Below are 14,810 nucleotides of genomic sequence, written 5' to 3' on the forward strand. Positions count from 1 at the left end.
TTCTTTTTTTTAGTTTTTCTTTTTAAAGTTTTTTTTAAAAATATATTTCTTTTTAAAATCCAGCCTGGTTCCTGGACCCCTTCTCTGTGGCTCTTGGTTCTGGCACCCCCTCAGTTCCTGGTTTGTTCTTTGCTTAGTTCTTCCCCTCTGGGTCATATTCATCTGATAAATCAGGCAACTGTGAGTTTGTAATGACTAAGATGGCTATTCTGACTTTTTTCTGATGTTATCTGTGGGGGAATGTCATTAGGTAAGGCTTGTTCGCAAATAATAATAAAAAAGAATTTAGAAAGCAACTGGTAAGATTGTGCAATCAATTCTTAAGGTCAATTAATTCAAAAAAGTCTTTTTGTGGCAAGTGACTTCAAAGTTATCACGTTTATGCATACATTAACTTCCTGAATGGACAAGATATGTTAGTTATTTGGTCCCTGTTTTTTCTACTTGTGACTTCTTGGCCATAAGTCAATTACGCCAAGTGTTGAGCTCATTTGCATATTCAAATTTTAAAAGAAAAAATAAGCCCATTAGGGTGTATTTTGGGCATATGCCATTAGTATGTAGCTCATTTGCATATTCAAATACATTTTCAAAGAAACTTGTAATACAAAAAAAATTACTTTTCATGGATACTTTCATTGTGTAAAGTTTTATTTTGATAGACGTAAAGGGAGAAAATAGTCCCATAGGGGTGTATTGTTGTCTGGCCTTATACTGGCACACATCTTGGATTGATGAGAATTAAACATATTTCCTCAATTAGGATTTCTTAGGACTTTTAGTATGTTGCTCTGGACACCTCATAGAAATTATCTATGCTGAAAAAAAATTGTTTTACAATTAGTTCTATTTTTGGCTCCAAAATGAGTTACTTTGCCTGGACTATTAGAGTATATGAAGTACTACACTGCAGTATGTTTTAAAAAGAACAGGTCTTAATTGTGGATGATTATGAGATTTCCGTTTGAGCTCATGCTTGCTGTTCTTGATTTGAGTCCTGAACTGAGATTTGTGTGTGTGTGTATATTTGTGTTTTCTGTCACAGGGAAGTCTCACTTGGCTATCGTACAGCGGGTCAATAATGAGGGTGAGGGTGACCCCTTCTATGAGGTTTTGGGCATCGTCACCTTGGAGGACGTAATCGAGGAGATCATCAAGTCAGAGATCCTGGACGAGACAGACCTATACAGTGAGTATTTCGTTAGCAATATAAATCTCCTTTTGCTTTGTACCTTTCTTCACAGCAAAGGAAAACATTGTGTAACACAAAATGTCCTGTTTGCATTTGTCCATAAATTTTGTGTGGCACCCTAGCCAACCATGCACAACCAAGTACATTCTGTTACCCTACAAAATCAGTATGACATAAATCTGTATGTTGCTACATACTAACTAACACTAACACGCATCAGCAGCACAAACAAACTTTCTGATGGAGATGCTTATTTTTTTCATGGTGTAGCCGACAACAAAACAAAAAAGAGGATAGTCCACCGCGAACGCAAGCAGGACTTCTCCGCCTTCAAGCCCGTGGAGAGCGAGCTGAAGATCAAAGTCTCCCCTCAGCTCCTGCTTGCCACCCTGCGTTTCCTAGCAACAGGTATGTCTGCCGCCGGTCTACCTGGCTGTCTGCTGGTTGCGTGTGAAATTGTGATGCCAGTCACTCCCAAGTGTGAAGTCTCAGTCTGGATCAGTTGCCTCTCTCCCTCTCTTGTTAATCCCGTCTGAATGGCTGTGAATGGCTCTATTTTCTCGCCTTTTAAAGCATTGGTTTTAATAAATCATTCCACTTTTTGTCAACACCCAAACAGAACAGGATCCCTTTGTCCAAATCACATAATATCCCTCCGATCCCTTCCTCCAAATCACAGAATATCCCTCCAAAACTCTAACTTATAACCTTTGTGCTCTAGGTTTGTGTCTCCCCTTGGCCCTTTAACTCCTCAAATAATGTTCCGTGCTCTTTCTATCCTGCACTCCTTCCCACTTTCTATCATTCTTTCTCTTGGTATCTCCTAGGGAGCAAGGGCAGCCGTGGCCTACTGGTTAGCGCATCGGACTTGTAACCGCAGGGCTGCCGGTTCGAACTCCGACCAGTAGGCACGGCTGAAGTGCCCTTGAGCAAGGCACCGAACCCCTCACTGCTCCCCGAGCACCGCTGTTGTTGCAGGCAGCTCACTGCGCCGGGATTAGTGTGTGCTTCACCTCACTGTGTGATCACTGTGTGCTTTCACTAATTCACGGATTGGGATAAATGCAGAGACCAAATTTCCCGCACGGGATCAAAAGAGTATACTTATACTTATAGATAGGGGTGGGCGATATATATCGTCTGCGATAATATCGTGATTGCTGTTATAACGATGTGCAAATTGACATTATCGATTATTTAAATTACTTAGGGGGAAAACACTCCAAATCACACATTGAACCCCCATACATTCACTAAGCCAGGAGGTGTATTAGGGGTTTGCACGGCGTGTCATCAGATCTGGACATCGCCATATTGGAGATAGTCTCATTAGAAAGCATTAGGCACTGAAATAAATCCCTAACATCGTCAAGGAAAATGGTTAATTATTGCCGTGTTTTAGGTTGTACCAATAGGTCAGACTGAGAAAAACATCTGGTGTAGGTATCGACTTCCAAAAGTTATTAAAAAAAAAAACAGGGAGAAGGGACAATAATGCCAGAACTTATCAGAGGAAGGGGGGCGCTTGTTGTTGAACTTGGTAGCAGCTACTTCGTCTCCCTCACCCAACTCATATGGATCTTTGGCTGCCAATAATCCGTAATTTCTCGAAATATCCGCCTTTTCTTGTGGTCCAAGTCCTGCCCTATATGCCTTTGCATCTTAGACGCATTTTGATGAGCTTTTCTGTTGTTTGACACGGCTACAATCACGTAAGATATCCAAAGTGCATAATACTCCATTGTACTTGATTCACTGAGTATCGCCAGAGCCGATCTCACGGAGAGCCTCCCCAATCTCTATTAATCCCATACAAACCGAATTTGGCTGCAGTTCACCAGAGTTCACCTAGATGGCGAGCAGCTGGCGAGTCCAAAATACATGGGGTCCTATGGAGCTACATGGCTAAATTTATTGTTTTCACCTATTTAACAAATGAAACCCTCAGATTTTATTTTATTTTTTCGCAAAATGGATATGGATTATCAATCAAAAGTGAAATAATCCGAGTCATGTCCTTTCGTTTTTCTTACAGGTTGGGTCGTTGTTGCCCATAACACACTAGCATTGATGCTATGCTATGCTATGATCATGCTAATGAATGACGTCATTGACACGTTTAAAAGGCTTTTAAGAACAATTAAGTGACTTTAAAAAATACAATGCTCAACCAAGTGTGTTGTCTTTGCCTCCCCTTTCGAATACAATATTCAAATTACTTGAAAAAAAAATTATATCGAGAAAAAGTGGATTTTGAGGGGTACTGCTCCATAGACCTCCATTCATTCTGGACTCTCCCTTGGCATCCCTAGATGCAGTACCACACCGGAAGAGTTCCGAGAGTGAAGGTTCTCCCCTTATTAGACATTCTCTGGTATCGCCAATAGAGCTGCACAGTCCCGCCCACAGCCAAAATGCGGTTAGGTGCCGGATGTAAGATTCCCATTCATTTGTCCCATTGAAAAATCCAGTATCTAAAGAGTTTTACAGCATGTCTTAGGCTAACCAGCTACGGCATAACTCATAAGCATACAACATATCATTTCGAAAGTGAAAACGAGGAGAAAATCCAAAAAGTCAAAGGTACAAGACTGTGTACATATTTTCATTTCGGCGAAGGAACTACTCATCCCATAAACCACCGCCTCACTGAATAATATAGGCAAAATCGGTAGCGATTTATTTTCGCCATTTCCAACCGGGCGACAGCTTTGAACCCTTTCCTCCAAACAGTGATTTTTATATAGTGAATGTGCAGTTAATAGCAGTTATTTCATGAGTAATCGTGTAAATAATAGTGTTTTGATATTGAATTGTATATTTATCATCGTGTATTTTATATCGTGTGTGTGTGAACGCGGTTAATGTTAACGGCAGTGCTTCGTAACGTTACCTGACTCATCCTATGCTGTCATCACTGCTCAGTCGGGCTGATGCATGGTCTGCTCTTGGACCACCATATTCAGTTTATTAATTTGCCGTGAATTATTACACAAAATGTTCATTAAATGCACGAAGTATTCCTAGGTTAATGATCGATATGAATCATACAGTATGAAGGCTATAGTAGCCTAGCTAATGTTAACTAGCACTGCTAGCAGCATTAACGTTACCAACCTCCCTGCTTAACTCACCACAACTTTGTAGGTCTTGTCCCTCATGCTGGCCCTTACAAAACCCACAAACTGACTCTCGGACACACAACAGTCAATAATGTGACCCGATTTAAAGTGGCTTTCACCCCTTTGGACACTCACTAAAACATAATATATTTCACACCTGTGTTGCAGCATGTAGGCTAATGTTAGCTGCATTATGTAAATACATGTCGGAAATGCTAAAGGTTAGCCTGTCGGCTACCTGGAACATTTGAGTGTTTTAAACTAACATTTACAGTGGTCTATTTGATAGTGTATTGGCCCTGACTAAGTTCGTGTGATGTATAAACCCCAATCCTTGTTGATACAAGTACCAATATTCGTCAAGAAAGTTTTTAATCACATTAAGATTTTCGCCATAGGCAGTAAAAGACTCTGCCATCTTTGTCAATATTTTTCGCTGTGAAAGTTTCAAACTATGACCAACGGCCTTTCCACCAATCAGAGGCATCACTGTGGGATTGTGGGATTGTTCAGGATTGTGGGTAATGAAGTACTTATCCAAGAGATCGCGAATAATAGGCATTTATCTCAAAACAAGGTTAGTGCCCCATGAACTCTTGGTGTCTATAGGAGCATATACAGTCGCTTAGTACAGCCGTAGCTGGTTTTAAGTCTACCACGTGCAGTTAAGTTTTTATGGCTTATACCGCAATTGTCTATAGACCTCTCCAGAATAAGTCCCGCCTCCTAACTTCCGTATCCATCCAACCTTCGGTAGTCAAATGTCTAATGGAAATAACATGCGTTTTGAAAGATCGTACCTGTCAAACTCTGTAGGTGACAAAGTAGAAAAAGCTGCTGGGCAGATTGGCCTACACACTTCTGCCATGTAGTTTCCACTGGATTTTTTGATTTTCAGTGCCGTTTAAGTAGTATAGTCTATAGTATACTACTTAAACGGTACCAACAATAAAAAAAATACAGTGGAAACTAGGTGGCAGAAGTGTGTAGGCCAATCTGCCCACCAGCTTTTTCAACTTCGCTACCTACAGATGTTTTACCGGTATGATATTTCGAAACGCCATGTTATTTCCCATAGACAATCCACGCCCGGAAGTTGGATGGATACGGAAGTTACGGAGGCGGGACTTATTCTGGAGAGGTCAATGGAGAAATTGCATTGAATTTTTACATCCGGCATCGGCTGTGGGCGGGACTGTGCAGCTCTATATGGCCACGCGTGTTGGGTTACCATAGTGACCGGCCAGAATGTGACGTCGGTGCAAACCCCTAATGCAGAGAAGCCCCTGGCTGCAGCAGAGCAAGTCACGTGATTGCTAGTGGTCCACGTTGTCACACGCACGCCTAATGTTTATTTTGTGCGGCTACTTGGTTCAAGTGGCATTGATGAGTTAAAGTCACGGTATTACATGTAATCATTAGGCTAGCTTTGGAGTGTTTTAATAGTCAGTTGTAAACAAATAAATCTTCTTATGTTACCCTTTTGTAAATGGACTGAAGTTCGCTCTAAATATCAACTTTTATCGATTATGCTAACCGTTAGCATCTCTATGGGATTTCTCATATACATTAGCCATAAGCTAATGCATTAGTTTCTATTCTGTAAGGTCTGCTTAGTTTTACAGTGAAACAGGTTTGAAAGGAACTTCAGCTTCAGACTTTCTCTTGGGAAACTGTCAGGCCTATCCATCCTCTGAAATGTGGCTGGCTAGACCATGTCATTGCCACACACACAAGTGGGGGCAGAACTGGAAAAGTGTCAGAGTGACAATGCATTGGTTTGGTTAAAAAGTTTTTTTTAAAGAATATCGACTAATTATCGTTATAAAAAAATAAAAAATATCGAGATATTATTTTTTGTCCATATCGCCCACCCCTACTTATAGACCCTTTCAACAATAAAAACAAAAACAATGCTTGAACGTTCTATTTGGTACCCAATCTACTTCCTCTGCATTAAGATAACATATGGAATGTTAAAATGGAAGCCTTGTGGGGCCAACTATGATGCTGATAATGGAACTCTCTTGAAAGGGTCTACCAAAGATTCTAGAACAGAGCTCTTTTCTATAATCTTTGGTCTATACTAGCGGTTTCCAAACTTTTTTTTGCCGCGGACCACCTTTTACATCCTGACTCGGCTCGCGTACCCCCACCATCCGACACATAAAAACGGAACACATTCTATTGACGCATTCCAGGCATCATGTTTAATTAGCCACCCTACATGATAACAAATAACAAAATCAAAATGTGCAACTGGTCTATGAGGTCTATAAGAACAACATTAGACTGGTTAGGTAGCACTTCACTGCAAACCACGCACTGTGGCTTTGTGGAGTCTGTCTAGGCTATACGCCTCGTCATACTTTTGTTTACTCCGCGCAGCCTTTTCTGTTTCATTCTTTCCCCCATCCCATCGTTACCTGTCTCCTGCTCTGTTTCTCTCACTTCTCTTCTTCGACCGATTTAATTAGGCCTTTTGGACAATGTCCCTCTTTTTAGCCAGTTTTCCATGTTTGCATAGCCTTCTACCCATACTTCCACGAAACTAACGCGCCAGATATTCTGGCTGCCCGCAGGAAATCACGTGCATTGTGGGTAGCTTATTTTTTAATGAAAACATAGCCTACTATAGCCTAGAGTTTACAAATTATTTCCTTTAAAGAAAATTTCCATATCATTATAACCGGATTCGAAATGTATTATTTATTAATTAATGAATCATTTTAAACACCTTTCCGACATTGCCCTTTTCATCTCGCGTACCCCCTAGTGACAGTACCACAGTTTGGGAATCCCTGGTCTATACTATCTCCTCTCCATTCCCGCTCCATTGCACTGTCCTCTCGCTTTCTCTCTCCCTCTCCTGTAGAGGTGGAGCCCTTTGGTCCAGCTCAGATGTCGGAGAAGATTCTGCTGCGTCTCCTGAAGCATCCTCACGTCATTCAAGAGCTCAAGTACGACGACAAGAACAAGAAGCAGCCCGAGCACTATCTCTTCCACCGCAACAAGCCTGTCGACCACTTCATTCTCATCCTACAGGTGTGCGCCAGACCCCGCCTCATCCCCCTTCACACTCTTCTGCCATCTTCCCTGTCCACGCAGTATTTTCACCGTGGAGGTGGACACTATGCTGTACAAGGTTCCCACAGGTCATGGAATTTCTGGAATATCATGGAATTTTATAAAGTCTATTCCAGACATGGAAAGTCAGGGATCATTTTTGGGTAAAGTCATGGAATATCAGGGAATTATGTTGTAGCAGTTTAAAATTTTCTTGCCAAAATACACTAATACAAATATATTTCTACGCAGAATTTGTATATATCTGCTTATTAGCTTTTCTGCTTGAGTAGCCCAACTGAGTTTATTCAATGCCTATTTATTCATCTCCTGCTCTAAAAAAGTAAAAGATTCTTGACCGCTACACGGGTGCTCTGAAATCATTGTTCGCTAGATTGTACTATTCATTAGTAAGTCATGGAAATTCAGGTTTTTTGTCAGGGAAAAGTCATGGAGTTTTACATTTGACTTAGAGTGGGAACCCTGGCTTTAGGAGTGATGTGATGCTAGCTATCTACTTTCTCCACCCTAAATTACACTATGTCACAAAACATCGTTTTTAAGAAACGTGTAGGACAGATTGAAGTATGTATTGTGCGGGGGAAAACTTAACGGTTTAATACCTTTAATAATGACAACCGCTGTCTTTGTGGCTTCTGTTATGCTTTGAGATGTTTTTACACATCTGTGGCCAAATCAGAGGGCTTGGACATGCAAAGAAAAATATAGATATAGCTGAAGCAGATAAACAGCCTTACTATACATACTTCAGCCTTACCACATTCATTTATTCTGCATACATCATCATTATTATATTAGTTATATCTGACAACAAAGGGTACTTTTTGCACCTTTAAGGGCTGACTGTCACATACAAACTGAGTGAAGAATGATTAATATGTTAATGTGTTAGTCTGTGTGAATTGGTTTTGTGAGAGATTTGTTGTAATGTTGTTTTAAAACACTTGGAATGCTAGAATCAGCAGCAGATGCTGTTAATGATCCAACAGTGGATCAGCGTCATCTGGGACACTGTGCCATTGAAATGGATTCTTGAGGATGACTTGTTATGTGTTGAATTGCAAACTCATATGTATGAGGTGTTCCGTGGTGTTTGGCAGGGTAAAGTGGAAGTTGAAGCAGGCAAGGAGGGAATGAAGTTTGAAGCGGGGCCCTTTTCTTATTACGGAATGCTAGCCTTGACCTCCTCCCCAGGTATAGTAGTAAACAAACACACACACACACACACACACACACACAAATACACCAACACAAAGATACAATGATTTGCCTGTGCCTTGAAGGGCCTTGTAGAATTTACTATATTCCCTGCTTTGCTCTTAACTCTTGTTTTGAGTGTGGAGTGAGACACTTTACTTCTGGTGTGCTCTCGTGATTAAGCTCTGGTGTCTCTGATCAATTCTTCTCTCTCCCCCTGTGTCTCTGGGTCTCATGCTCTCCTCTCCAGTTCCTCTCTCCCTGTCTCGAACCTTCGTGGTCAGTAGGGCGGAGTCTTTAGCTGGATCCCCAGGTACCAAACCCTAATCCCGCCCACCAGTCTCCTCTTTAATGACTCTTCCTCTCACCCTCCCTCCCTTCTTCTTCTCTCTTTCTTTCTGTCAAAGTCAAAGTGTCTTTCACTATCGTTTCACTCTACAGTAATTTCCTGTGTATTAGCCACATTGTGGATAAGCCGCAGGATAGTGTTTTATGCAAGTTAAAAGAAACAAAAAACATATTAATACCATATTAACTGCCCCCGTGTATTAACCTCATAGCTGAAGAAATTTTGCTAAATCAATGTATAAGCTACGGCTAATAGTTGGGAAATTACGGTATATGTACATAATCATGTGAGTCTCTTTCTTTGGGGCAGACTGTAAGACACTATGACATGAGTACCACTCTCGGCAATGTAAAGAAGTCGGTGATGTGACCATTAATGTAGTGCCAAATTAATGTCATGTTGACTTGGTGTGCAAATAGCAGTTACAGAGACTTCATCCTTCTCCCTACAAATATGTCTTATCTGTTAACACCAATTCAAAAGATGAAGAGAGTAATACATACAGTAAATGAGGGGTAGGAAAAACGTGTAATCTAGCGCATGCATTAAATCTGTGGGGGTTGACCTTTTTAAATAGAAAAATCAAGGCAAAAAACCCAAACATAAAAACATTAGAAGTCATTGAAAAAGTTCCTCTTGTGTTTGGTGTCCAAGCAAATCTGAGAAGTATCTGACATTGCCCCTGCAGAAACCCTGTAGTTCTTCAAAGTTATATCCATACCTTAAGCCAATGAAGTGCTTCACTTGAGAAATATGCATACGTTGAGTCCAGTTTGAGCCTCTCTTTTGAATTCTGAAAATATATGCACATTTGCCTGGACGTTAAAGAAGGCCGGATTATATACAGTGCATTCCTTTCACATGACTGCAGTAATTCTACCCTGGGGACACTCTTTGAACTGATTCTTTAAGGACCAGAGGACCTAATCTCACTTTAATTGGAAAAGAGCTGTTTGGGAAATATTGTGACTTTTTCAAACCAAGTTTGTTTCACGTAGTCTGTATGTATATATGTACATATATATATATATATATATATATGTATAAGGGTTGTTTCCTTCTTCTCTCTGATGCTCTCTCGCTCTCTCTCTCTGTTTGGTTCTCTTTCCCTCACACTTGTATGTTTTAGTATTCTGCCTCTTTCTCGGTTTTCACAGTTAATCAGAACACAGCATGCCTTCGCATTTTCCATATCATTAAGTTTGTAGCAGAGTCTGTGAAATGCTGATGTTATTGTCTAGTATCGCCACCCAGTGGCATGGTTTTATATCTTTCCAATAAGAAATGCCTGTTTGAATCATGTAAAATTAAATAATTTCAATAGGTTAAAGTTATCATATAATAATTATACAATAATATAGTCACATTTTGTGGTCAGGAGATTTTCTGTAGATAGTGTTTTTATATCACACTTTAGGTTACAAGTCAAGTATATAATAATGTTTCTTATCTTACATGTCTACATTTCTAAACTTTATATGAACTCATCACCATAATACTATCTTGTGTGTGTACAAATGTTGCTGCTTCTATGTAGATGCGACCATCATCTGCATTTTTGTGCACAAATGTAACTATCCTCTGTTTCTTTACCCCCTAAAGAGAACAAATCACCCCCACGGCCTTTTGGTCTGAACCACTCTGACTCTCTCAATCGATCGGACCGCCTTGACGCAGTCACACCAACTCTGGCTAGCAGCAACAACCAGCTCAATGCCTTCCTGCAGATCTATGTTCCAGACTATTCCGTCAGAGCCACATCGGATCTCCTCTACATCAAGGTCAGCATTGACACTATCAGAGAAATGGTTTAATATTGTTTTGTCAATGCTGTCCCTTGTAATTCACGTTGCTTAGTTACAATGTTGTCCTGTCCTCCCTCTTCTATATATCCTTTTCTTCTCTTCCTCATCTCTCCTGTTCCATTGCTCCTCTTCTCTACCGTACTCATCCCCCGCTTTCCATCGGTCACAGGTCACGAGGCAGCAGTATCAGAACGCCCTGACCGCTTCCCGAATGGATAAGACACCCCAGTCTACCGACGGGGAGTTTACCAAGATCGAGCTGACCCTCCCCGAGCGGTCGACCGGCGCTGTGGACGACTCAGTCAGCCCGCTTCTACCCCAGCCCAACAATGTGCACGTGCATGGCAACTCCAACTGCAATGCGCACTCACACACAAACACACACTCACAGTCAAACCACACGGGCCACAACGAAGGCGCCATCTAAGCGTCTCCACACACACACACACTCGCTCACACACTCCCTCACACACACACACGCACTCGACACACACACACACACACCCCAGAGAGTGGAGGTGGGAGTGGGGGTGAGAGACAGAGAAAGAAATCGAGTGAGAGTGAGAGTGAGAGAGAGAGACACACACAGACAGAGAGAAAAAGACAGGTTTTTACCATCACGAGAAGGTCACAAGAAAATACAATCCACAATCCACAGGAGACAGGGGCAGACAGACCGACAGACCAGTCCGGCATCAACGCCGCGCCGAGCCACGCCGAGCCTCACTCGCACCCCACCCACACTGGACCACCAGAGCTACCGGCAGGCCTCTGCATGGGGCAGAGCTGAGGGCAGGGATTTATCCCATAATTTACCCCCAGGTGACCACCTGGAGTAGAGGCCAACCTGACAACAACGGACCACAGACAGCTTACACAGGGGCGCTGCCAGGGTGCCGCAGGGACCTGGGGATCCTTTTCAGGAGGGAGCCTAGAGGCGGCACCTTCCCCTTCCCTCCCCCACCCCACCCCCTCAGCGAGGGCACCTCAGAGAGGCCCAAGGCCCAGCCAGATGGGCCCCTTGCAGCCTCACGTCGAACTCAGGTCACTGTTTACGGTGCTCTGCATGACCAGGACAGTGAACAAGCTGAGGAAGTGCCGTGTGAAGGATCATAAATAGCGACATACTAGCGACGCATGCACACACACACAGAAAAACACACACGCACACATACATACGCATGTACACAGAGATTGAGAAAAATAGACCTTAACATGGACAACTGTCCTCAGGCTCTACACAGAGAAGTCTTACACACCGCTACTCTTTGTTGAGTAGCTCACCCCTGCACTGGTGAACTTCAACACTCACACACACTCATTTTAAGCTATGCTTGAATAGGACGTCTCACAGGTACAGGCTCCGGACCCTCCATCCACTTCCCCACCCCCACACATAGGGCAGCGGTGGCTCACAGAGACGAGCCAGCAGTCCTCGTCTGCTGTGGGCCCAAGAGGAACACTCTTGAAGGAGGAGGATTCTTATCCTAAAGCCTTGGATTCAAACGGTCATTGTAACTTCAACGAAAAGTCTTTAATCCCACAGGGCACTCCATTCATTCGTTCGTACATTCATTCAGTCAGTCAGTCCAATGAGTTGGGCCGTTCCACTGGAGAGAGTGTGTGTGTGTGTGTGTGTGTGTGTGTGTGTGTGTGTGTGTGTGTGAGAGAGAGTCCACATGGGCGCCAGAGCAAGAGGAAGCGCGTTTGAACTGCTTGACCAAAGACACTGGACAATGGAGACGGCAAAAAACAAATGCATTCACCAGGGGAAGGGAGGGGGCATGGAGAATTTTGACTGTGCCAAAAAGAAACAAAGAAATGTCTTTTGGTGGCTACACATGGTATTTATTTCCCTGCTGAAAGTAACGGTGTGTATTCATGTGTGTGTGCGTGCGCACAAGCGCGCTGGTGAATACATGTATTGTACACTTACAGTACAAAGGCAGTCGGTGTATGTTTACATGCAAGCGCCTTTTCATTTGTATATTTAAGTAGATAGTATTTTTTTTTCTTTTTTTACTTTGGTTATATGAAGAAGAAAAAATCTCAAGGTACAGAATTTTTTTTTACACTGTTCTGATAAGCTGTCTGTTTTAATCACTAGTCTTAAAGACCATCTTTTATTTTAGAGTAGCTACATATGCCCTTATGTTGACATGATTGTAACAAAGTGGATGTATATTTTTTAACTTATAGTTAGCTATGACAATGGTGTTAAGGCTCAGACATTGAAATTCTCAACTCTTACCAGACTGTTGAAGTATTGTGGAAATGTCCCGAAATGATCAAATGCCACATGACTCCTACACTCATGCATCACATCAACTAGTTTATCAGACACTGTGTAGAGGTGTACAGAGAGCTATTTAAGGAAACTTGGGACACTAGAAAAGCTAGTATAGTGTTAAAATATGGACAAAGTGCTGTGCATTGCACTCTTTGGGGATATCAAAAGATTCTTTGGCTCATCTTCAGTGAAGAATCCCTGAAAGGTACTACAAGATAGCACCTTGAAGCACTATAAGTAGAGCTTCTGATGACCAGCCAATCGTTTCCCTAAATGCCCAGTAGCACTATCTCCTCGTTTCTTGGTGATGATAAAGGGCAAATGACTGCTCAGATTCTGAGCACGCTCTGTGAACCGAGGATGCCAACTGTTTCTCTCGTGTTTAAACTCTGTGGTTTCCATGGTGCCTGATCACTACTTACTCGAACGGTTTTGATTCCTCAGAGTGGGTAAAATGTCTTATGCCCCTGACCCCCTATTATGTTTAGTGTATCAGCACTGAGGGCATTTATATGGTGACAAGTCACAAAAGGAGCACACCAGGTGATAACCATTGTGGTGATTTATTTTCTCAGAGGAACAGATAAACATTGCTGTCTCTCATAGTCCCTTGTTTTAAGAAGGAAGGAGGCCATAGGCTCATACAATACAGTATATCTTCAAGGACATTTTAAATTAATTGTTTAGACGTTGGAACTAACGGTTTGACATCAATTCTCTGAAGCCACTTTGGACTTTGGGTTTGTCTTGATGTGTCTTATAATGAGGATAGAGATGGAGGAATATCAACAGCCTTGTTTCCACATGGTTTTATGTAGCAAAGATTCAGTGCAATAGAAGTTAAAATTATGCAGGGACAATCGTGTCCAGGATTAATCTCGTTTTACCCACATTTGTATTCATGGAAGGACACATGGCGATTGGGAGAAAAGTAGTAGTCTACATCACATTGCCAGATGTGTCCAAAGCTCACAGATTAAAAGGAACTAATTATTTACATTGAAAGCAAGTTAAGGTGGGGAGATAGCCTGTTGTAGTTGTTAATCACAAATAGAGTATATGAGTGGTGAATCTTCAAGGGTGGTTTTAAGTGTAGGACATCTGGTTGTCACAAAATAAAGACAGCGTCCTCTTTCTGGGTGTCTAGTTGGATAGACTCCCCATATCTGGGAACAAATGTGGAAAGACGGTTTGAGCTTTTCCACGTTGTACATTCATTTTCTGTAATTCCTCCATGGGTGATGGGAGAAAGACACAAGCTACTTGTGACATCTAAGGTTTTGTTCAACAGAAATGGTGCTCCAACATTTGATTTGAGTCCATTACTGATTGCTGCTATTTCCATTCTTGAATGTGTAAACATAGACATTTCAAATGTAGAAAGCTTTTAAATGCATACTTATATGTCAACCAGAAGAGAAAATAGTATAACAGATATCTATATACAGTGTATATATATACTGCTTAATGATGTTGATACAATAAAAAAAGTGACATTTTGGCATATTGTCATCTCAGTCATTTCTAGTAAAATATATTCCCATGTGTGAGGCCACAGGCAGTCATTAGGATGTGGGAAGAGTCCGGTTCACCTGATGAGAACAAACCGGCCATGGGAGAGGTCAGGGGAGGACTCTGAGCTAATATTGGCTCCAGTCTGGAAGTACTCATCCAGTCCCTCTTGTGGTTAGCAGATCCCCACCACAGCCAGCAGAAGGCAGAGCGCTCCTCCGCTGGTTGTGTGACTGACAGGCAGTCTCTGGGGGCA

The 14,810-nt window shown here is 42.0% G+C and overlaps 1 protein-coding gene across 1 annotated transcript in view; it reads left to right on the forward strand.

The window, feature by feature from the left end:
* cnnm2a (cyclin and CBS domain divalent metal cation transport mediator 2a) overlaps positions 1 to 14,543 on the forward strand; it is a 24,735-nt gene extending 10,192 nt beyond the window's left edge. The window contains exons 2-8 of the mRNA XM_048269470.1: positions 1,046 to 1,189; positions 1,463 to 1,600; positions 7,190 to 7,359; positions 8,502 to 8,595; positions 8,849 to 8,911; positions 10,550 to 10,728; positions 10,922 to 14,543. Coding sequence (XP_048125427.1) covers positions 1,046 to 1,189; positions 1,463 to 1,600; positions 7,190 to 7,359; positions 8,502 to 8,595; positions 8,849 to 8,911; positions 10,550 to 10,728; positions 10,922 to 11,179 — 1,046 coding nt within the window. The 3' untranslated portion in view covers positions 11,180 to 14,543. The remainder of the gene's footprint in view (positions 1 to 1,045; positions 1,190 to 1,462; positions 1,601 to 7,189; positions 7,360 to 8,501; positions 8,596 to 8,848; positions 8,912 to 10,549; positions 10,729 to 10,921) is intronic.
* The last annotated feature ends 267 nt before the right edge of the window (positions 14,544 to 14,810 follow it).

This window comes from Alosa alosa, chromosome 18 (genome assembly GCF_017589495.1).
Source record: "Alosa alosa isolate M-15738 ecotype Scorff River chromosome 18, AALO_Geno_1.1, whole genome shotgun sequence".
Classification (NCBI taxonomy): domain Eukaryota; kingdom Metazoa; phylum Chordata; class Actinopteri; order Clupeiformes; family Clupeidae; genus Alosa; species Alosa alosa.